Source organism: Carcharhinus amblyrhynchos, chromosome 2 (genome assembly GCF_965287045.1).
Source record: "Carcharhinus amblyrhynchos chromosome 2, sCarAmb.v2.hapA, whole genome shotgun sequence".
NCBI classification, from domain to species: domain Eukaryota; kingdom Metazoa; phylum Chordata; class Chondrichthyes; order Carcharhiniformes; family Carcharhinidae; genus Carcharhinus; species Carcharhinus amblyrhynchos.
In genome coordinates, this window is record NC_137325.1 from 31,599,294 (window position 1) to 31,623,523 (window position 24,230).

General features: G+C 40.6%; 2 protein-coding genes across 2 annotated transcripts in view; one reads left to right on the plus strand and one right to left on the minus strand.

Moving 5' to 3' along the window:
- kdm1b (lysine demethylase 1B) overlaps positions 1 to 11,072 on the minus strand; it is a 145,348-nt gene extending 134,276 nt beyond the window's left edge. The window contains exon 1 of the mRNA XM_080204011.1: positions 10,950 to 11,072. Coding sequence (XP_080060137.1) covers positions 10,950 to 10,968 — 19 coding nt within the window. The 5' untranslated portion in view covers positions 10,969 to 11,072. The remainder of the gene's footprint in view (positions 1 to 10,949) is intronic.
- A 69-nt stretch (positions 11,073 to 11,141) lies between these two features.
- Positions 11,142 to 24,230, plus strand: part of LOC145353364 (putative thiopurine S-methyltransferase) — a 42,665-nt gene continuing 29,576 nt past the window's right edge. Inside the window, exons 1-2 of the mRNA XM_080204046.1 lie at positions 11,142 to 11,466; positions 12,720 to 12,861. Coding sequence (XP_080060172.1) covers positions 12,722 to 12,861 — 140 coding nt within the window. The 5' untranslated portion in view covers positions 11,142 to 11,466; positions 12,720 to 12,721. The remainder of the gene's footprint in view (positions 11,467 to 12,719; positions 12,862 to 24,230) is intronic.

Genomic DNA, 24,230 nt, shown 5'->3' on the forward strand with positions numbered 1-24,230 from the left:
TGAGGCTGACGCTGCACAACTCTCCCTCACTTTAATCCAAATCAAGTGCTAGTCTCGACACCATCAATGTCCTATTCAACCCTTGAAGACCTGTGGCGATGGGCGAGCGACAAAGCAGGTGTGGATACACTGGGTGCTGTAGTCACGGATCTGCACACAGGCGGCTCAGGTCTAATGGTTGTTTTCCGCTGACGGAAGCAGCAGTGAAACTCGGCATCTACCTGGGCGAACGAGCAGTCCTCTTCAGGAACGCACTGCTCACCTCTGTAAAATGAGGAAGGGGCTAGAAAAGATGCCCTAAACATTGCCTGCTTCACTACACCCTGACCAGTTTACCGCAGCTGGTGGGGATCCCATCTTGCGGTCGAACAAATGAAATAAAACACAAGGTGACACCGCTCACTACTGGCGCTTGGAACATGCGCACACTTATGGACAACCCTACAGCAGACAGACCAGAGAGAAGAACAGCCTTAGTTGCCAGAGAGCTTGCAAGATACAACATTGACATTGCAGCTCTGAGTGAAACTCGTCTTGCCAACGTAGGTCAGTTGACTGAAGCTGGAGATGGATACACTTTTTCCTGGTGCGGTCACGGCAGCAATGAGCGTTGTGATGCTGGAGTTGGATTCGCCGTCAGGAGTCATGTTGTTCAGAAACTTGATAGTCTACCCAAAGGTGTGAATGACCGGCTTTTGACATCACAGCTTCCACTACAGAACAGAAGTCAGGCCATCCTGATCAGCGCCTATGCCCCTACAATGAACAACCCGGATGAGATGAAAGACAGAAGTTCTGTCTTTCTGACTAGTTCTACAAAGAACTAGTCACCCTACTATCAGCAGTGAGCAGTACCGATAAGCTGATCTTGCTTGGCGATTTCAATGCGAGAGTAGGGTGTGACTCTGCAATCTGGCAGGGAGTCATTGGGAGGCATGGAGTGGGCAAGTGTAACAGTAACAGCCTACTTTCAATGAAGGCCTGTACAGCACACAACCTCATCACCAACACAACCTTCCATCTGCCTACTTCTTGGATGCGCTCCCGCTCTAAGCATTGGCATCTTATCGACTATGTCATCGTCAAGAGAAAAAACAGGCAGGACGTCAGACTGACCAAGGCCATGTGTCGTGCTGACTGCTGGACAGATCACAGGCTCATTGTCTCCAAAATGAGGCTCCACATCAGACTCACGAGGCGACCACAAGGAAGCAAGGTTATGAAAAGAATCAAATGTGGCCAAGCTAAAGAACCCCAACATAGCTTCAGCACTGGCTGAAGACTTAGAAATCAAGCTTGCTGACATACACCTCACAGGCAGCGCTTCAGGGATGCTGTCCACAGATCTGCACTGAAGATGATTGGGCTTTCTACCCTCAAGCAGCATGACAGGTTCGTTGAGAATGATGAGGAGATACAGGTTCTACTTGTTGAAAAGCACCGTCTTCATCAGGCATGTCAGAATGACCCATCATCAGCTGCCAAGAAAAATGCTTTTACCAGTGCTCGCATGACAGTCCAGAATAAACTGCATAAAATTTAGGATGCCTGGCTGAGCGCCAAGGCAGATGAAATACAGGGATACGCTGACAGAAACGACTTGAAACGGTTCTATGAAGTCCTCTCAACACTCCCTACAGACCTCAATCTCTCAGGAGTTCTCTCCTCGAGTGCAGATGGTACAACTCTCATTACAGAGAGGGCTCAGATCCTGCAGAGATGGGCTGAACACTTTGAAGCCATCCTTAGCCGACCGTCATCTCTTAACGATGAGGCAACAGACAGGATTTCAACAGCGCCATGGATGACCCACCGGAAGTAGCCAAAGTCACGAAAGCTGTCAGCCAGCTATCCAGTGACAAAGCCCCAGGGGCATGTGCCATAACCACAGAGATCTACAAGGCTGCTGGTCCTGAACTTATCAAGAAGTTCACCGAGTTGTTCCAGTCCTTTTGGAAGCAAGGATCCATTCCTCAGGAACTTAAAGATGCTTCCATCGTACACCACTACAAGAGGGAGGGCAATCGGCAAGTATGCGACAACCACTGGGGAATCTCACTGCTCTCCATCACAGGAAAAACCCTCGGAAGTGTCCTGCTAAATCGTCTGGTCGCTCATCTGGAGCTGGGCCTGCTTCCAGAGTCACAGTGTGGCTTCCGCAAAGGTCGTGGAACTATTAACATGATTTTTGCTGAGCGTCAAATTCAGGAGAAGTGTCAGGAGCAGAACTGTGAGCTCTACACAACCTTTGTTGACATCGCGAAAGCCTTCAACAGTAAGCCGACAAGGCCTGTGGAGAGATCATGTCAAAGTTCAGCTGCCCTCCCAAATTCATTCAGATGATATGCCAGTTCCATAATGGCATGATGCCAGAGTACTGGATGGCAGGGAATCCTCTGAGGCATTCCCAGTCACCAATGGCGTCAAACAGGGCTGTGTACTCGCACCCATGCTGTTCAACATGATGTTTATTGCCATGCTGAATGATGCCTTCCAGGATAGTGTTGCTGGAGTCAGCCTCAAGTACAGAGTGGATGGGCAACTCTTCAACCTGAGGAGACTTCAAGCTATTATCAAAGTGAAAGAGACTGTTCTGAGAGACTTCCTCTTTGCCAATGACTGCTGTATACTGGCTCAGAGCCAGAAATGCATGTCAGTATGGACAAATTTTCCACGGCTTGTGACAACTTTGGACTCACCAACAACATTAAAAAGACCGAAGTCGAGCACCAGCCTGCTCCTCATGCACCATACACAGAACCCATAATCACAATCAAAGCGCAGAAACTACAGGCAGTGGACCAGTTCACTTATCTTGGCAGCACCCTTTCCTAAGCAGTGGCTATTGATGCTGAAGGTAACTGCAGAGTAGCAAAGGCAAGTTCTGCTTTCGGTAGACTGCGTTCTGCTGTATGGGGACGCCGAGGAATCAGCCCAGCAACAAAACTGAAGATCTACAGCACCACGGTACTCACTACCCTCCTGTATGCCTGTGAAGTGTGGACTGTGTATCGAAGGCATGCAAGACAGCTCAATCATTTCCACATGACTTGCCTTTCCAGAATACCACACATCAGATGGCAAGACAAAGTGCCAAACACTGAAGTTCTCTCTACAGTAACTCTACTGTCAGCCCACACACTGCTGATGAGAGCGCATGTTATCCGTATGGTCAGACAAGTGCAGACCCAAGCAGCTCCTTTTTGGGGAACTCTCAGCTAGAAGGCGCTCGCATGGAGGGCAGAAGAAATGTTTCAAAGACGCCCTCAATGCTTCCCTGAAGTCGCCTGACATAGACACAACCACCTGGGAAACGCTGGCACAAAACCACCCTACCTGGCGCTGCCTCATACACAAAGGCCGTCAAGCTTACGAAGCAAGGTGTATTGCTGAAGCGCAAGCTGTGCAAGTCCACAGCCACCAGCACAACTACTAGTGTCTACATAAGTCTGTCCAATATGTGCCAGAACATTCCGTGCCCAAATTGGCCTGATCAGTCATCTTCGGACACAGCACAACCAGTCTCAAATGACTAATGGTGTTGAGGTCCTCATCAATGATGATGGACGAACAACAATTTTTGGCCACAGACAAAATAAGAGTTACCTTCAGCAAATTTGGGGGTGGGGGGTGAACAAATTCTGGGACTTTTTAAGAAACAAATTCTAGGAGACTACAGTGACCATGAGATGCATCAACCATCATTACATCTACTTCTTCTATGCAGCTATATGAGCCATAACTAGGAAACTGAACAGCTCCCTTTTGAACATTTGCTATGAATCAGAACTCACATTACAAGCAGGCAATTCATTCACAAGGTCAATGGCTCTACTGAAAACGAAAAACCTAACATTTTATCTAGCTGCTTTTACATGCATATTATCAGTTTCTCCTTAACCTATCTAATTCAAATCTATCCACAGGAAACTATATAGTCCTTGAAATAGAGGTCTCAGCCTATTGTGGTAAATCAAAACATTTAAACCATGCATCAGTCAAGTCCCTGAAACTTCTCCATAGCCTTTACATCACCCATCATGTGGGGGACTAAAACTGAACAAAGTAATCTCATCGTAGAATAGGAATGCAATCCCTTCAAATAGAAGATCGGTATGTAATCTTATCTCAGGATGAAAGCTCCCCAAAAGTAAAGAGACCAATTTACTTGAGCGACGGACAGCACAGGAAAATTGTGTCCCCATGAGCTTCATTACAGTTAGTGAAAGAATGCCCAGGAGTGAAAGTGAATGAGTGTGCCAGTGTAAGTGAATACAAGAGTAAAAGTGGTGAGTTAGTCTACAAGAGATCAAGTAAGACAGCGAGTACAAGAGATAGCACAAACAAGCACAAGATTAACTCCCAGTATCTTCCTTAAATTTGCACCATGCAGCCTATTACTTCCACCTTAAAACACAGACAGCATCTCAATTAAACATTTCATTCCAAAACAAAAGCCAGAACATTCAATAGCATCATACTCCATTTGTCTTACATAAGAGTGTCAGCCTAGATTTTTAGACTCAATTCCCTGAAGGGCAAATTAAACCCACATCCTCATGAGTCAGTGCAAGAATGCTACAAACTGAGTCACAGTTAATCCAATAGCTAGTTTTTGAACTGCCAAAATGAAATAACATTGAACAATTATAAAATTCTTCAGGGCAACATCACTTAATTATGTTATCCATCATTTATCAGTTGCCATGGCTTCAACCTCTGGAATACCCTCACTATTCCTCTCTGCCTCTCCATATCTCTTTCCTCCTTAAAACCAACCTCTTAGGCCAGATGACCTAAAGCTTGGTCAATCAGCCCCTTATGTAAACGGTGTAATACTTTCAGGTTCCTGTGAACATAAGAACACAACATAAGAAATAGGAGCAGGAGTAGGCCATCTAGCCCTTCGAGCCTGCCCCGCCATTCAATAAGATCATGGCTGATCTGAAGTGGCTCAGTTCCATTTCTCCCCATAACCCTTAATTCCCTTGTCTATCAGAAATCTATCCACCCGTGACTTAAACATATTCAACAAGGTAGCCTCCACCACTTCAATGGGCAGAGAATTCCAGAGATTCACCACCCTTTGAGTGAAGAAGTTCCCCCTCAACTCTATTCTAAACTGCCCCCCCCCTTTATTTTGAGACTGTGCCCTCTAGTTCTGCTATCCTTTCTAAGCAGGAAGAATCTCTCTACCTCTACCCTATCTAGCCCCTTCATTATCTTGTAAGTCTCTATAAGATTCCCCCCTCAGCCTTCTAAACTCTAACAAGTACAGACCCAGTCTATTCAATCTCTCTTCATAAGCTAAACTGTGAATACTTAGCAACATTTTATTTACATTAAAGGCACCCTATAAATATAAGCTGTTGTGTATGGCCCATTGCAAACATGCCTTTTTATAATGGTATATGTGCAAATTTCACACCAGAGCAAGTAGTTATTATCATGCCCAGTAAAATAAAAGGATCCCAAGCACACTATCAAAGGCAACCAAAATGCATATGTCACTCGTCTTTTTGCTGGTGGTACCGGTCATAATCCTTGAGGCTCATGTGCTTTAACAATCAAGTCTCTTTCCTGCCCAATAAACATTAGTTTGAAACCCCGCATTGTAGACACATGTTGGTATATCCTGCATTATATACATACTCACCCACATGCATGCACTATATTAATCGTATTCTGCCAGATATGAGCATAATTTCACCTAAATCTGAATACAGTAGTTTTCTCCCTCCAGGCTCCCCCTCTGCTCTCCATCTTCAACACTTGTATTCAATAATAACAACATGCATTTGTGTAGCACATTAACCCCTAAAGGTGCTTCATTCATCTAACCAACACATCTTGGGATGCTAAGGGGCAATTTAGCATGGCACCCAGAGGAACCCCACACATCCACATCAATAAAAATCTGGAATTAAAAGTCTAATGACAACTATAAGACAAATGTTGATTTTCATAAAATCCCATCTGGTTCACTAATGTCTTTTAGGGAAGGAAATCTGTTATCCTTACCTGGTCTAGCCTACACCTGACTCCAGATCCACAGCAATGTGGTTGATTCTTAAATGGCCTCAGGGTGAGGTAATAAGTGCTGGTCCGGCTATCCCATGAATGAAACAAAACTGTGTCACTTTTATACCTTTGATATGTTAGCAAAATGTATGAATGCTGAAGATTGCTAATGTTGCATTTCACAGAATCCCTACAGTGCAGAAGGAGTCCATTCAGCCCATTGAGTTTGCATGGACTCTCTGACAGAGAACCTTATCCAAGCCCAGCAGCCCATATCACATGAACAAGTATTTTAAAAACTGCTTTACTATATATTTGCACTATCTTAGCAAAATGTACAAACGTTAAAGATTGCTAATGCTGCATTTTATAGAATCCCTACAGTACAGAAGGAGGCCATTCAGTCCATCAAATGTGTACCAATTCTCTGACAGAATCTTACCCAGGCCCACCTACGTTGTGCCACTTCCCTATCTGATATTACTTTGATTGTGTTACTGAGCATTTCAACTGAAATCTTAACTTTACTTTTAAAAAGCAAATTTATAAAGAGCTGCAATTAACTCTCCAGCAGAATATCTAATTTCACATTGTATACCATAATCTTATCTCCTCAGCTTGAGGTATCTTGCTGAAACATTGCGCTTTGCTCAAACAAACAAAACTTTGGAGCATAAAAATGTTTTCACTGTAATGTAAAAATCAGCCAGGTTTAGAGAACACACTTTCAATTCAATATTGCACTATTACCAGGTTGTTAATATTATGATTTAAGTCCAGTGGAAAACAAAATTAAATTCAGGAAATGGTGATCACTATTTGATGTTAGTGGGAAAAGACCCATCAAAATTAGACTGGCTCATATTTTATGGTCAGTGGCAAAGGAATGGCACTCACCATTCATTCTGCCCATAGACTAAGTCGGCTTTTAAGTGGCAACTTCCATTAATTGTGTGTGTAGCATGCTCTATTGGAAATTAGTGACCTGAGGGAACAAGGCAAGCAATAGCATGCCTCTTCAACCAATCACATTGAAGAATCCTCACTGTACCGTGCAGTTAAACCAGGAAGTATGAATTAGAATTTGTAATTCAACGTAAAAGCATGTACACAAAGCAGAGAGAGAGAATGAAAAATGGGAAAGGGAGGGAAGAAAGGCAGAAGGAAAGAGAAGCAAGAGACAGTTTTTTTAAAACTTTCAACAATAATTAAATTTTGAAGAAATGAGACTCCACACTTGCAATGGCAAAATTTCAGTGTCAGAGGGACTGTTTGGCAGTGTTTAAGACCTAAAATGGTCTTATATAGAAATACAGACAGAACATTGAATGATTTTGCTTAAAGGTAATCTGTCTGCTAATTTTTATGGGAAACTAGCTTATACCTAAATGCACCAGTCCTAACTTCTGGTTGTTTAATAGGTAGTGAGCAAGTATGAAAAGTTATATCTTTATGACATATGAGGCATATGAAATGCATAGGCAGCTGGATCAAGTGAATCCCTTGAAGAATATAGAGGGTATAGGTGTAGAGTTAGAAATCAGGAGCGCAAAAAGGGGACACAAGATTGTTAAAGCAGATGACGCAAAGGAGAATCCAAAGAGCTTCTACAAATAAAATAAAAGGCAAAAGAGTAACTAGGGAGAGAGTAGGACCTCTTAAGGATCAACAAGATCATCTACGTGCAGATTCACAAAAGATGTGCGAGATCCTAAATGAATATTTCTCAGTTTTCACTGTTGAGAAAAGCATGGATTTAGGGAACTTGGGGAAATAAGTAATGATGTCTTGAGGAATGTACATATAACAGAGGAGGTGATGCTGGAAGTCTTAAAGCACATCAAGGTAGATAAATCCCCAGGACTTGATGATTTATATCCCAGGACATTATGGGAGGCTAGAGAGGAAACTGCAGTTCCCCTAGCAGAGATATTTGAATCATCGATAGTCATAGATGAGGTGCCTGAAGATTGGAGGGTGGCAAATGTTGTGCCTTTGTTTAAGAAGAGCTGTGGGGAAAAGCCAGTGAGCCTCACATCTGTAGTGGGCAAGTTGTTAGAAATTATTTTGAGAGACAGGGTCTCAAAAACTGGAGGCCTGTGACTAATTGTGTGCCTCAGGGATTAGTGCTAATTCCATTGTTATTTGTCATTTATATTAATGATTTGGATGAGAATTTAGGAGGCATGGTTAGTAAGTTTGCAGATGATATCAAGACAGTGAAGAAGGTTATCTAGGATTGCAACGGGATCTTGATCAATCAGGCCAGTGGGCTGAGTGGCAGATGGAGTTTAATTTAGATAAATGTGAGGTGAGGCATTTTGATAGATTGAACCAGCGCAGGACTTACTCAGTTAAATGATAGGACGTTGGGGACAGTTATAGAACAAAAAATCTAGAGGTACAGGTTCATAGGTACTTGAAAGTGGAGTCACAGGTGGACAGAATGGTGAAGGTGGTATTCGGCGTGCTTGGTTTCATTGGTCAGAACATTGAAAAATGTTTGTGTTTACAAATATCTGTGTTTACCCCAGTCCAACGCTGGCATCTCCACATCATGACAGAACATTGAATACAGGAGTTGGGACATCTTGTTGAAGTTGTACAAGACATTGATAAGGCCATACTTGGAATTTTGTGTACAGTTCTGGTCACCCTATTATAGAAAAGGATATTGAGCTATCCTGTTTAAGAGTGCAGAAAAGATTTACCGGAATGCTACCGGAACTTGATGATTTGAGTTATAAAGAGAGGCTGGATAGACTGGGACTGTTTCCTCTGGAGCATGGAGGCTTAGGGGTGATCTTATTAGAGATCTATAAAGAAATGAGGGGCACAGAAAGCTGGATAGTCAATATTTTTTCCCAAAAGTTCGGGAGTCAAAAACTAGAAGGCATAGGTTTAAGGTGAGAGGGGAGAGATACAAAAGGTCCAGAGGGGCTGTGTCTGGAACAAGCTACCGGAGGTAGTAACAGAGGCAGTACAATTTTGTCTTTTAAAAAAAGTGTTTAGACAGTGACATGGGTAAGATGGCCAAATGTGGGCCATTGGGACTAGCTTAGGGGTTAAAAAAAGTGGCAGCATGGACAAGATGGGTTGAAGGGCTTGTTTCCATTATTTTGAGAGACAGGGTCTCAAAAACTGGAGGCCTGTGACTAATTGTGTGCCTCAGGGATCAGTGCTAATTCCATTGTTATTTGTCATTTATATTAATGATTTATATTAATAATCTATGACTTCACACCCTTTGTTTATTTTAATGGTGAATCTCTCAACAGGATTATGGTACAATGAAGCTTCTAGACAAGTAAAGCAACTTCATGAAAACCATGTTTCAGTGAACATGTGTAGATTCCAGAAGTTTCAGTCTGATTTGCTTTACAATAACAATGATATTTCTGTCCAAAATATATCTCGCTCTGTTTTATACGAGAGCAATAGCAGACCAGTATAATAAACATCCCAGGAAAACATGCAGTGGCATAATTAATGGCACAAGTATCTTTCTCTTAACTTCCTCTTTATTTTGCTTTGTTCATCTATGATGTGGAGACGCCGGCGTTGGACTGGGGTAAACACAGTAAGAAGTCTGACAACACCAGATTTAAGTCCAACCGATTTATTTGATAGTAAACTCTCAAGCTTTTGAGGTTTGCATCTTCGTCAGGTGAGTTTACTATCAAATAAATCGGTTGGACTTCAACTTGGTGTTGTCAGACTTCTTACGTTGTTCATCTATGCCACAGAAGGATCATCACAATCATGCAAGTCCCAAGAAAGCTATCAGCACATAATGTACTTACAATTATTGTCAATTTAAATGCTGCTAAGCAAAACTATTTCTGTTGATAAAAACAAACATTGAAATTCCTGATTGTTTAAGGCAATCAGAAAAGTTGAATTGTAAGGTTAAATTGTATAAACAGCTTGAAAACTTTAGATAATCAAGTGTTTTCTCCCTGATTTCTGGACAGCTGGTCCTCAATAAAGCAAATTCAAAGCTGATATAGTCACAATTCACTCCTACTGTTTACAGGAAGATTACTGTAATTAATGAAACTTTCCAACATATTAAATTCATTTAACTTTTTAAAAAGCCCGGGGGGGGGGGGAAATACTGCTAAATCTAAAATAAACGATTATTTATTTACTTCCTACCTACAATTACTGAAAATCACCACCTTCAGTTTCTGTTTTAACTTTTAATCAACTATTCACAATCATCACTACCAAATTAGATTTTGATACAGATGAATGTTTCCGTGGCTTGTTCATAAATCTTCTATTCAACACCGTAGAAAACATACATGTAGGAGAAAAAATTATGCTCAATGAATTCACCTAACAGAAAAATATCATAAAAAGGAAACTTGGGAAAATACACAGGAAGAACACCTGCAATTCAAAGAATGAGTGATGCAATGTCAAAAGCTGAATTCAACCATGTTAACATTTCTTACACTATGTTAACATTCTTGTTTGTAGTATCGACCTTGCTTCATTTAGCACACAATGTATCGCCTCGATAACAAATGTAGCTACAGCCATCCTCAGTGGATCCGCAGCCAATACACACACAGGATGAGTTACTCAGACTTGGGTTGCTGCTGATCACTACACAAAGCCTAAGCTTCAGGCCAAGGATTCGAGATCCCCGAAGTTCTCTCTCTCTCTCAAACACATACACACAATGTATATATGCAACTCGAGGGGAAAATGAACGAGACACAGATGGCCCAAGACAGCTTGTCGATAGGAGGCAGAACGCCCCCCTCCTCCTCCTCGGGTGACACCAGTTATATTCGCCGGCAAACTCTCCAATGGTTAAGATTAACTCTGGAAGGCAGGCAAAACAAAAAAAGGAAGGCGAGCATTGCCAAGTTAACGGCCAAGACAGAGCGGCGCCACGGCTTCAGAACTGTCCTCACCTGTGTCTGAATAATACATGGCGGCGACGATAAGGAACTCCTGCCTCCGATCTCTCCCTCCCCGGTTTGTGCCTCAATCCGGCTCCAGCTCCCTTTCCCCGGCTCGAGCTCAGACTCACGCATGCGCGCGCTCTTACCCTCTCTCTGCCTCAGGGAGTTCTCCGCTGTTTTGGTTCGAGCTCAGGCTCGTCTCCAGCGCACATGCGCTTTGTCTTTCCAGCTCGTGCTAACTCGCCCGTCGTTAACGGCTGCGATTTGAACGAGGCTCGAGAAGCAGCGCGCGATTCACAGAGAAGAGATCCGCCCCCTCCATGTTTCAGGCCTTTCTGTCCTGCTGTCAAGTTAAAATTTAATCTTCGGCTCTGGTTGTTTTTTTTTATGACGTCCAATTCCAAAAGAAGTGTGTGACCTTTGCCTCCCCCGTCTCCATCTGCCAGTGTGTGTGTAGATCGCTGAATAGAAGCTGCACGGGATACGGACACCCTTCCCCACTCACTTCAAACAAACGCACCGAAAGGTGAGCCACGCTGAATATTTTATTTGAAGGCATTGGGTGTGTGGGAAAATAGTGAAACACGAAAACCGTTTCATAAACTCCTGGCATAGATCAGGCATGAAGGACGGGACAGAATGAAGGGCCTATTCCTGTTGTTTCTTTTTGGTAGCTATGTAATCGGTGACAGAGAGCAGAACATCCCTGCTCTGATTAAAATTTGCTGGAAAACATTCAGTAAGTCAGGCAGCATCTATGGGGAGAGAAACAGAGACAGTCTGAAACATTAAGAGATACAAAGTTAATATTCAGGTCGTCTCTCACCACTAATGCTGTCCGACCTACTGAGCATTTCCTGTTTATATTTCAGATTTCCGACATCAGCAGTATTTTGCTCTTGTTTTGGTTAAGTTGCCTATCATTGGTAAATGAACTCGAATGAACAAATTAAAAGCTGCATTTTTAAATCATCCAGTGCTGGCATGTAAATGTGTGCCCTCCAGGGTGTAATTCCTCAAGATGCTATTATTTATACGCATTTATTAGTCTACATTGAATAAAAGAACAAGGGAAATATGTAAGAGCAAATTACTGGAGATGCTGAAATCTGAAACAAAACCAGAAAATGCTGAAAAACTCAGCAGATCTGAGCACATCTGTGGAGAGAGAACATCCGACGTTTTAAGTCTGGATGATTCTTCCTACTTTAATGAATTAGATTACTACAGCATTTGAATTCGCCATTTTTGACTTTCCATTTCATATTAACTCATTTGTATTTTAAGAGAACCTAAATTACATTTCCCACTGAAAGTGTAAACTTTGTGTAAGCTTGCTGTTTTAGTTTCTTGACACCCATTACCCAAGCTCAATTTTGAAAAAAATTATCATTTGTTTATACAACTGCACTCCCAACATAGTCTGTCATTTCTGCTAGAGAAGGAAAATAAAATTGTTTACAATTCAAGAAAATGTACTATAATAGTTTTCAAATTACAAATTTCAAAGGAATTTATTATGTTTAATTTTATGTGCAATTACTTGGCAAAAGGAATTGTCACAGTCAAATCCTTGAATTTCCTGAAAATTCAGCACAACTGGGAAAAAAGTTATTGTAGCAGTTTACAAAGCAAACCGAGTAGAATTAGTTGATTTTCTTTCCTGTTAAAACTAGAGTTCATTTGTGTTTTTTCCTCAGATAAAATTCAAAGATTTGATTTTGGATGTTTGATCTTGTGTTCTCTGTATGTTGTTACAATATGCATTTTCCCAAACAGCAATGAGTGTTGGAGTAGATATACCAGAGGGAAAGAGATTGAACAAGTATGGAGACCTAGAAAACATTGAAATGACTGTGGAAGACTGGAAGACACGATGGGAAAAGAAACAGATTGGTTTTCATAAGAAAGAAATTCATGAGTGAGTGCAGATTTTACTTTTCAGACATCTTCCAATTCTTTTAGAAATACATTTCCTTGATATTCAACTTCTACATTCCTTATTTTTTTTCTTGTGGCTTGCACTGATGAATAAATTGGAGCGTCGATCTTCTTGGAGACTTATTGATTACTCTGACATGTGCTGATTGAAAGCTATGTATGGTGGTGTTGCTGAGGGACTTGATAACATAAATTGAACCAGTACTTTCATGAAAACAAAATGGGGGGGGGGGGTGTCCATAACTGTTGTTAGAATCATATATTCTGAGACTATTTTTTTTAACTATAGACGGATACACATTATTTGGATACTTAGATCTGTCTAAAAGGTCATATATTCTCCCCTGGGCTGGTAATAAGCATACCTTTTTCTCAGAAATCACCAGACTAACATGGTATTTGAGGGGGAATGAGCTGTGTGCTTGTTTGTAGTGCAGTTTTTTATTGATGAGGGGAAAAATAAGCAAAGGCTAGTGATTTACTGGAAATCACAGAGTCATAGAGGTTTACAGCATGGAAACAGACCTTTCGGCCCAACTTGTTCATGCTGCCCTTTTTTTAACCACTAAACTAATCACAATTTTCCATGTTTAGCCCATATCCCTCTATCCCCATTCTACGCATGTAACTTCTAAATGCTTTTTAAAAGACAAAATTGTACCCACCTTTACTACTGCCTCTGGCAGCTCATTCCAGACACTCTGTGAAAAATTGACCCTCTGGACCCTTTTATATCTCTCATCTTCAACCTACGTCCTCTAGTTTTAGATTCCTGTACATTTGGGAAAAGATGTTGACTATCTAACTAATCTATGCCCTCATTATTTTATAGACCTCTATAAGATCACCCCTAAGCCTCCTATGCTGCAGGGAAAAAAGTCCCAGTCTATCCAGCCTCTTCTCATAACTCAAACTATCAAGCCCCAGTTGCTTTCTAGTAAACCTTTTCTGCACACTTTCTAGTTTAATAATACTCTTTCTATAATAGAGTGACCAGAACTGTACACAGTATTCCAAATGTGGTCTTACTAATGTCTTGTACATCATCAATAAGACATCCCAACTCCTGCATTCAATGTTCTGACCAATGAAACCAAGCATGCTGAATGCCTTCTTCACCATTCTGTCCATCTGTGACTCCACTTTTAAGGAGCTACAAACCTGTACCCCTAGATCTCTTCATTCTATAACTCTCTCCAATGCTGTACCATTAACAGAGTAAGTCCTGTCCTGGTTCCAAAATGCATCACTTTGCATTTATCTAAATTAAACTCCATCTACCCATTCATCAGCCCACTGGCAATCCTAGATAATCTTCTTCACTGTCCACGATGCCACCAATCTTGGTGTCATCTGCAAACTTACGAACCATGTCTCCTAAATTCTCATCCAAATTATTCATAAAACATGACCAAAACAAGCTTTAAGTTTTGGATCTGTTGTTTTAGTGATCAGTGTCTTTCGGGAATAAGCTGACAATGAAGGGTGCCCTAAATTGTGCTCCTTTTGACTTGCCTGAAATTCCATATGTAGTTATCGATTTGCATGGGAGAATCACCAGCTGAATATAACTTGTTTACATTTGGAAACCTGAAAATTTAAGATGAGAAGAATTGATCCAGTACCAAATTCTCTTCTACACCAAAGCTCCATTGATGAGAACCTCCAGACATCTACCAAGACAAACTACTGTGACCTACTGTGTTCACAGGAGGGAGGTCCAGATCAACAGAATTGAAATCTTAATTTTAACCATTACTTTTTGAGGCTTATCCCCCAAAGCCCATTTCTGCAGAGACCCCTATTTGTTTGCCCTTTGTTTGTGTGTGTGCTTGCATACCGAGGTATTTTTAACAAGGGATAAACTGTTATATTTCCAGAGCACAATTGTGTGTGTCCCAGTTTTTGCAATTTGTTTTAAAAAGATAAGTTCTATTGTATATTACATCAGTCATTTTGAGTTTGTTGAAAGAGGCCTGACTAAAATCTCTCTTATTATGGGTCTAACAGTCGTGAAGGTAAATAATTGGCCATCTTGGTGAGTGTACTAAACTTTTAAACTAATGGTGTGACCTGCAAAGTAAAGGGGCTAGATAAAGTGCACACTCATCCTATCCCATTCATAATCCTGTATTTTCTGCATGTCAGTGAAATATACAAGATGAAGGCATGTAAAATTGCTGGCTCCAACATACCCCTCTCTGATGAGCTCAGTGCATTCTATGCCCATTTTGAGCAAAAGGTCAGTGAGATTATGCCCTCTACCCTGGAAGCCCTGGATGAACCTGTATCTGGGGTCACCATTGCAGACATCAGAGCAGTTTTTTTAAAGGTCAACCTATGGAAAGCAACTGGCCCAGATGGGATACCTGGACGTGCACTCAGATCTGCGCGAATCAGCTGTCAGAGGTATTTGAAGACATCTTCAACCTCTCTTTACAACAATCTGAGGTCCCTATCTGCTTCAAGAAGGTGACTATCATCCCGGTACCTAAGAAAAACCAAGCAGCATGCGTTAATAACTATTGGCCGATGACTCTGTTATCCATCATTATGAAGTGCTTCAAAAGATTAGTCATGGCACGAATCAATTCCAGCCTCCCGGACTTCTTGGATCCACTACAGTTCGCCTACCACCCAACAGGTCCAGAGCAGATGCCACTTCCCTGGCCCTCCACTCAACCCTGGAATACCTAGAAAGCAAGACTCCTGAGACTACAGCTCAGCCTTCAACACTATTATTCCCATGAAACTCATCTCCAAACTCTGTGGCCTGGGCTGCGGCACCTCCATCTGCGACTGGATCCTGAACTTCCTAAGTCACAGACCACAATCAGTAAGGATAGGCAACAACTCCTCCTCCATGATCATCCTCAACACCGGTGCCCTACAAGGCTGTGTTCTCAGCCCCCTACTAAACTTCTTATACACCTATGACTGTGCAGCCAAATTCCTCTCCAATTCGATTTTTAAGTTTGCTGACGACATCACTGTCATGGGTCAGATCTCAAACAATGACGAGACAGGAGTACAGGAATGAGCTGGAGAGTCTGGTGAACTGGTGCGGCAACAATAAACTCTTCCTCAATGTCAACAAAATGAAGGAGATTGCCACTGACTTCAGGAAGCATAAAGGAGTACATGCCCCTGTCTACATCAATGGGGATGAAGTAGAAAGGGCTGAGATCTTCAAGTTTTTAGGTGTCCAGATCACCAACAACCTGTTCTGGTCCATCCATGCTGACACTATGGTTAAGAAAGCCCATCAATGTATCTTTTCTCAGAAGACAAAGGAAATTTGGTATGTCAGCTACAACTCTCACCAACTTTTACAGGTGCACCATTGAAAGCATTCTTTCTGGTTGTAACATAGCTTGGGTATGCTCCTGCTCTGCCCAAGACTGGTAGGAATTACAAAAGGTAGAACTACAAAAAGAACGTAGCCCAATCCATCATGCAAACCAGCTTCCCATCCATTGACTCTGTCTACACTTCCCATTGCCTCGGAAAAGCAGCCAGCATAATTAAAGGCTCCACGCACCCCGGACATTGTCCCTTCCATCTTATTCATTCAGGGAAAAAATACGAAAGTCTGAGGTCATGTACCAACTGGCTCAAGAACAGCTTCTTCCCTGCTGCTGTCAGACTTTTGAAGGGACTTACCTTGCATTAAGTTGATCTTTCTCTACACCCTACCTATGACTGTAACACTACATTCTGCACTCTCTCATTTCCTTCTCTTTGAAGGGTATGTTTTGTCTGTATAGTGCACAAGAAACAATATTTTTCACTGTATATTAATACATATGACAATAATAAATCAAATATATTATAATGTTGATCCTAAACAATATTTCTCATACAACAAAATTACTCCAAAAGACCACCATTTTATAATATTTCAGCGCTTACAGCACATACATGTACAATCTGTTTCACTGAAGTTTTCCATTATAAATACATCACATACATGAAAAGAAAATAACAAAAATAGACTATTTGAAGTTATTGACTTCAAGTCTGATGGGTCTCAGCAGAATACACAATAGTTTGCACATTGATAGTCCATGACATGAAATTAGCATATTAGGAAAAACATCCCAAATAGATTGAAATTAATTGTGAAACATATCTTCCTCATTTATAAAGTACATATAAAAGTAAACCCGCTTGTTGGCTTACCATAATCCATGTCCAAGCTAAGCATCCATAAGCTTGTCTTCTAGAAAATACAAAAAATACACTGGGTTGTATATAAAAATATATATTATTCAGCTCACATAAAAAGAAGTATTGCACATTATTACAGTATTCTATGAGGAGAATTTACCAGTAATGCGAAAGTCCTGATTGTAAGGGAAGGAGAAACTGGGTCTGCTATGAGTCAATGGATAACATTCTCTCGTCACAAGGTTCTCCGTTCAAATCTCACTCTAAAACTTGAGTACTCAAAAATCAAGCCTAATACTCCAGTGCAATACCAAGGGACTAGTAATCACAAAGGTGCTGGCTTTTGGGTGAGATATACTGAAGCCCTCTCTAGCCTGTAATATGGGTGTAAAAGATTCAACAATACTATTTCGTAGAAGAGCAGGGAGTTACTCCGAATGTCCTGTTTGATATTTATCTGTTAGTCAGCATCACACAAATATATTATCGGTTAATTATCACCATACTGGTTTATGGGAATCTTATATGTGAAAATTAGCTGCTGCATTTCCTACATTACAACAGCAACTGAATTTCATAAAGTACTTCATTGGCTATGAAATACTTCGAGACAGAATTGTGAAAAATGTCTTGTTACATTTATTTTGGGGCATACTTATGGGAAAACCTAACCCAACCTGAATATCTAATGTGAACCCAAAATACTTAATGTCAAACATAGGTGCAACTGTTGTTCATGCTATAAAACCACAACTATTGTGAATAATGGATTCAAATTCAGATAAGATTGGGTTGAAATATGATAGCTTTCCGTAGCTGTATAGGCTGCAGGTGAACACAATGCAAGAACTATTCGTTTTAATAAGTAAGATTCTGGTGCTCATGGAATCAAACCACGGAATGGGTGAGGAAAGTAGAAGTAAATGTGTCCTCGAAAGATAGTACTTGTTGCTGAAAATTGCCCAATTGGAATGTAAGAATTGCGAGATAACAAGACCAAAGTTCATCCACCCTGGTGTCACATGATACAGTAAGAAGTCTCACAACATCAGGTTAAAGTCCAACATTGGACTTTAACCTGGTGTTGTGAGACTTCTTACTGTGTCTACCCCAGTTCAACGCCAGCATCTCCACATCGTCACATGATACAATAATAATGGAGTTGATAAATAACCATAAATAACCTGTGAGTTAATTTGCAATGGACTCTGAAATAGTGTGGTAAAAAAATTTCAGGAACCATAAGTTTCTCAAACTTATTTCAAGTCTCCTAACACTTATATCTATACCAAAATTTTTGAATGGGCTTACCTTGCATTAAGTTGATCTTTATCTATACTCTAGCTATGACTGTGACGCTACATTCTGCACTCTCTCGTTTCCTTCTGTTCGAACAGTATGTTTTGTCTGTATAGCGTGCAAGAAACATTACTTTTCACTGTATATTAATACATGTGACAATAATAAATCAAATCAAATATGTTAAACATTGACCCTATATTTCTCATTCAACAAAATTACTCAAAAGGCCAACATTTTATAATATTTCAGAGCTTACTGCTCATCAAAACACATACAATCTGTTTCACTGAAGTTTTCCATTATAAATACATCACATACATGGAAAGAAAATAACAAAAATAGACCATTTGAAGTATTGACTTTCAAGTCCAGTGGGTCTCAGCAGAATACACGATAGTTTGCTCTTTGATAGTCCATAATATGAAATTAGCATATTAGAAAAAACATTCCACATAGATTGAAATTAATTGTGAAACACATCTTACTCATTCATAAATTACATACAAAAATAAATATGCTTGTTGGTTTACCATGTCCTAGCAAAGCATTCATAAGCTTGTTTTCTAGAAAATACAAAAAATACTCTAAGTGTGTATAAATATATACTATTCCGCTCACATAAAAGGAGGTATTGTACAATATTACAATTTTCTGAAAAATGTCTGTCAAGTTTGCATTAGGACAAGTTAATGCATCTTGCTTTCACTATCAGTAGAAAGGCTGTTCCATGGTTTCACTAGTTGTTCATGGGTTAGGATAGTGGTGAGGTCAGCATTGTACAAACTTTTAATGAGCATTGGAGGCAGGGAGAGCAGACTACAGTAGTGGTGAGATACTGTAGGCTAAATATTGCATGTGGGTAGATCAGAGGTTTCCTTGAGGTACTTTAGGAAGCACTTCTGCTCCTTCTGGCCTTTAAGAAATGCTTAAAATGCCAAATTAGTACATTCCACCACTTTTACAGTGACCACTCTGACACCCCAGTATTAGTCAGGTGGTAGATTGAGTTACATAACCCCCAAGCCTCTTCCATCCATTATTGGGACCAATATTTCTACAAATTAATTTTGAATTTACCACTTAAAGTGTAGGTCATTTCTGGGTTTGATACTTCTGGCCAAAAATTGATACAATCTGTATCATTTAGTCTGTGGAACTAAAAAAATACATTCCTGTCACTTCTAACCCTTTCTCCAGTGGAAACATGTCCAGTCTGTGTAATCACGCCACTCGATCCAATCATGCCATCTCCTTAATCATTCTTGGACGAAGAATTCCAAGTAATGTGGCACTATTAGTTTGTAAAGTGGCTGGGATAACGACTATTAAAACTCAATACTCACCTTTTACATCACTCCAGCATTTAATTTGCTTCACTCACTGCCACCAAGCATTCTTACATTAACTTCAGTTTGAATCCAATCAGAACTGTCTTTCATTTTCCATGCATATTATTTTTCTTTCTATTTAAATAATACCTTTGTGAATATTTTTGTCCCCATTTGAAGTATGTATTTCCTGACATTGAATTTCATTTGTCATCCTAGTTCTCAAGTTTATAGAATTGTAAAATGGACTCCTTTTGTGCTATGCTACTTACCCTATCATATTCACACTAGCCCTCTGCAAGAGCAAATCAGCTAGCCCCACTCCATTTTTTTCTCCCTATAGCCTTGTAAATTTTTCTTGTTCAGATAAATATCCAATAATAATTTAATCTGTCTCCATGACACTCTTGAGAAATGCATTCCAAATCCTAATCACTTGCTTGTTAAAGAACATTTTCCTCATGCTGTCTTTCTTCTTTTGCCTTTTGTCTTATATTAACGTCCTCTGGTTTTCAACTCTTCTGTCAGTTTCTTTCCTACCTAATCTATTCAATCTTTTCATGATTTTGACATCTCTTATCAACCTTTTGTTTCTCCAATCCATCCACATAACTGAACTCTCTCACCCCTGGAATCATTCTCATAAATCTTCTGCATTCTATTTAATACCTTCACATCCTTCTTAAAGTGTAGTGCCCAAAATTGTACAGTACTCCAATGGAGGCCGAACTAGAGTTTTATAAAGATTCATCATTACTTCTTGCTTTTGTATTCTATGCCACTATTTATAAAACTCTGCGCCTGAATGCCTTTTTAACTTCTTTACCAGCCTGCCCTTCGATCTCAACGATTTGTGCACATTTACCCTCAGGTCCTTCTATATCTGCACCTTCTTTAGAATTGTACCCTTTATTTTATATTGCTTTCCCTCATTCCTCCTATCAATATGAACCACTTGACGTTTCACTATTAAATTTCGTCTGCGACACGTTTCCATTCAACTAACCTGTGTTATTATCTCTTGAACTCTTTCACCATCCTCTTCACGTTGATAATAGTTTCAAGTTGTGTGTCATCTACAGATTTTGGAATTGTGCCCTGCACAGCAAAGTTTAGGCCATTAGTGTAGATTTTTTAAAAAGATCATTTATCCTAATATCAAACCCTGGTGAGTTACACTGTACACCTTCCTCCAGTCCGAGAAAGAAAATGTTTTGACGACTCTGTTTTCTGTCACTCAGCTAATTCCATATCCAGGCAGCCCCCAAAATCTTTACTCCATGGGCTTCAATTTAGCTGACAAACCTACTGTTATGGGACGCTTACCAATCACCTTTTGGAAGCTCAAGTACACCACACAAACTGTATTACCCTCATCAACAATCTACTTTGCAAAAGGTTAGTTAACAACAATTTTTATGAATAAACCCACACTGGTTTTTTTTAATTCGCATCTGTCTAACTGACAGTTCATTTTGTCCCAGATTATTTTTTACTGAAGGCTTTCCCACCACCAGTTTTACACAGATTGGCCTATTGTTAGTTTTATCCTTGCACTCCTTTCTAAACAACTATGTAACATTTGCAAGCTAACCCTATCCTGTTTGCTACTTAATTCATTAATTTGGTATCATGGTACAGGTTTAGCCCTGCACTTGTTACACTACTAATATGAATTAACATATTTTGGAATTATTAAAATTACACATTGAACTGTTAGAGATATCCTTTGCAGTTAGATTCTAGTAAAGCAGTAAGTGCTTGAACCAGGAGTCCCCTCATAATTAAATTTTACATTATTATTCTTGAAAATCCAAGCCATTGTGCAATTGGAGTATATGAAGTTAGATTGCAGATTATCCATAATCTCACTGAATGACAGGAGAATCTAAATAGATTTTTGCAATATGTGAGTGTAACATGGGCCCTTCCCCTCTGTTCATCCACCAAGCAAAGATTTATACAAATCATATCATTCACTGTTAACTTCTGGCTTATTACTAGAGGGCTAGGTTTGACTCTCTGGTGGTCAACCATTGAAACATGCTATTCATGGGAGAGTTCAGAGGCAGGACTCATCACCATACTGCTGTGGATTTTAAGAAGCAACTGTGTGCCCTGGGAAAGTCTGGTGGCTCTGGACTGTTGTGATATTGTGTTACGCAAAAGCCAGGTGAACCATAAAATAATTGGCAGGAAGAGGGAGAGTTAACTTATGGGAAAAGTGATGAAGTGTGCGCACAACTGTGTACAATTGGAGGTCAGGCCTTCCCCCCCCCAGGTCTCATAAAGATAAACAAAAACTTAAAACCAATTGACAAGTGGAAAACGTGCACTTCCGATTTCTTTCTGTTCTGCCCTAAATTAGCACTCAGGACTTATGTATGTCAAAATGCATGTTAAAAAAACTTACTGCCCAAATCAAGTGTTTCGGTGCTACGTGGTAGACTCCTTTTGAAGAAGATGGTAACCAGAGCAAAAAAAGCAGTAAGCCAAAAAAGCCCACATTAAAAGCTAACCAATAGCGTTTATCAATAGTTTTATTCTACAAATTCTTCTCAAAGATAATGGGGGAGGTGGATTTTATGGCCTCGCTTGGGCAATTCCATGGCGAGTGAGGTGGTAGCGGTCCAATGAAAGTGTTGCTGAACCAGAACTAGCTCAAAATTTTATAAGCGAAGACATGAAATTTAAATTTTGTGCAACATCTGTCTTAATCTCAGTGTATTACAGTTCATATGTGACACATACATCATTTACAAGCTTAGCATATTCTACATCGGTGGCTGCTGGTAATACGTACAAATCAATTGGGTAAATACATCTATTTTGTTTAGATCCATGCTGATCGTGTAGAATTATTCTATTCTTCACAGTCCGGCAATATTTGCAATGGGAAATTTATCTAAGTTCACATTCTTTACATGAACTAATTTCATAATCAGCCACTCAAAATATACCATGGACGTACAATTCTGACTGCTTGTGCATCCCCTGCTTTAATTACTCCAAAGTCAGTAGCTCTGCAGGTCCATCGGCCTGAAACTCTGGAATTCCCCTCCTAAACCTCCCTGTGCTTCTATTTGCCTTTCTTTTAAGATGAAACCTACCTGTTTGAACATCTATTCTAATATATCTCTCTATTCCTTGATGATAAGTAGCGTATGATAATGCTCCCATGAAGCACCTGGGACATCTTCACATGTTAAAGATGCTGGTGAGGATTCACCAGGCCTGGTAACCCCTGGCAGAAATCCCCATGAATCAGACATCAGGGCTAAAATGAGAATTGAGCATCAGCTTGTACCGATTCTCCCAGTCCAGCTTGCTGTCCTGCCTGCTATCCCCAGTCATGGGAATCGAATTTAAATGTCATTACTGAATTTGAGTGGTATGCTGCCACTCTCCCAGTGGGCAGTTCACCAAATGGGATTTGGTTCAGGTCTTGACAAACCTGGAGTTGAAGCCTTGAAAAGCTTTACGTTCATTCAGTTTCATGCTGCGTTCCCTGTAACTAGCCTTTGACAGGTTGGGCTTACCTACTAGCCAAAAGCTTTGTTTGTTTTTCTTTCCTTTCTTGGTTGAATGCATCTCGAGCGTTTTGTAAAGGTGGCAATTAGAAAAGAGGAATTGAAACCTTATGGCTAGTAGGTAATTGATCCAACCTGTCAATCAAAGGCTAGTTAAAGGGAATGCAGCATGAAATTGAATTAACTCAAAGCTTTTGAGCTTTCACAGCTTTCCAGGAAGGCTCAGAGGCCTGAAAAAATGCAGTGTTAAAAGAATGGGGCTGAGTGACCAGGTCTGGTGGAATAAGAAGGTCAGTGAGGCTTACTGATTGTGTCTACAGTCTGATCTGCTGTGCAGCTGTCAAACTGACCATGCTGCTCAGTCAAGCTACAAAAGTGAATCCTCCTACTGGAATTGATATCTCGATTCAGTTTGAGGACACCAAAGGGATCTTCTCACACCTAAGGCTTTTGAGACAGAACAAGGGAATCTCCTGATTGAAACTGACAGCTTATTTTAGTCTGAGGACCTCAAAGGGATCTTCTCGCACCTGGAGCTTCTGAGATAGAAAATAGCCAAGTCCTTCTGCAGAATTAAGTGCTGTTGTGATTTTTGAAAGCTCTTAGGTGTCCATGGATATCAATGTGACTAGGGCACTTCAAGGATTTCACAGAACACAGTCATGAATGAAGATTTTGAACTGAAATCTGCTTGAGGGCACCATGGTGAGAATGATCTCCAACTTTCTCGGGACTAGATGAGGCACTCTAGCCATTAGATCCCCATTCTGGGGAACAGTGCCAAAGTCAGTTCCTCTTTTCCCCCCCACCAACCCCATCACCCAGAAGTACCTTGAGGGATTCTCACTCTGCAGTTTGGGAGCACATGGGCACAGTACTTACTTCCCTGCCTCCCCCTCCCTCAGAGTCCAAGGTGCTAGGTCAGGGGTCACTGCCAAGGATTAACATGAGGGTACCAGAGAACAGTGCAAAGTTGGCACTGCCATGCGATGGGACCTGAGAGAGCAGGGCCTGAAGGG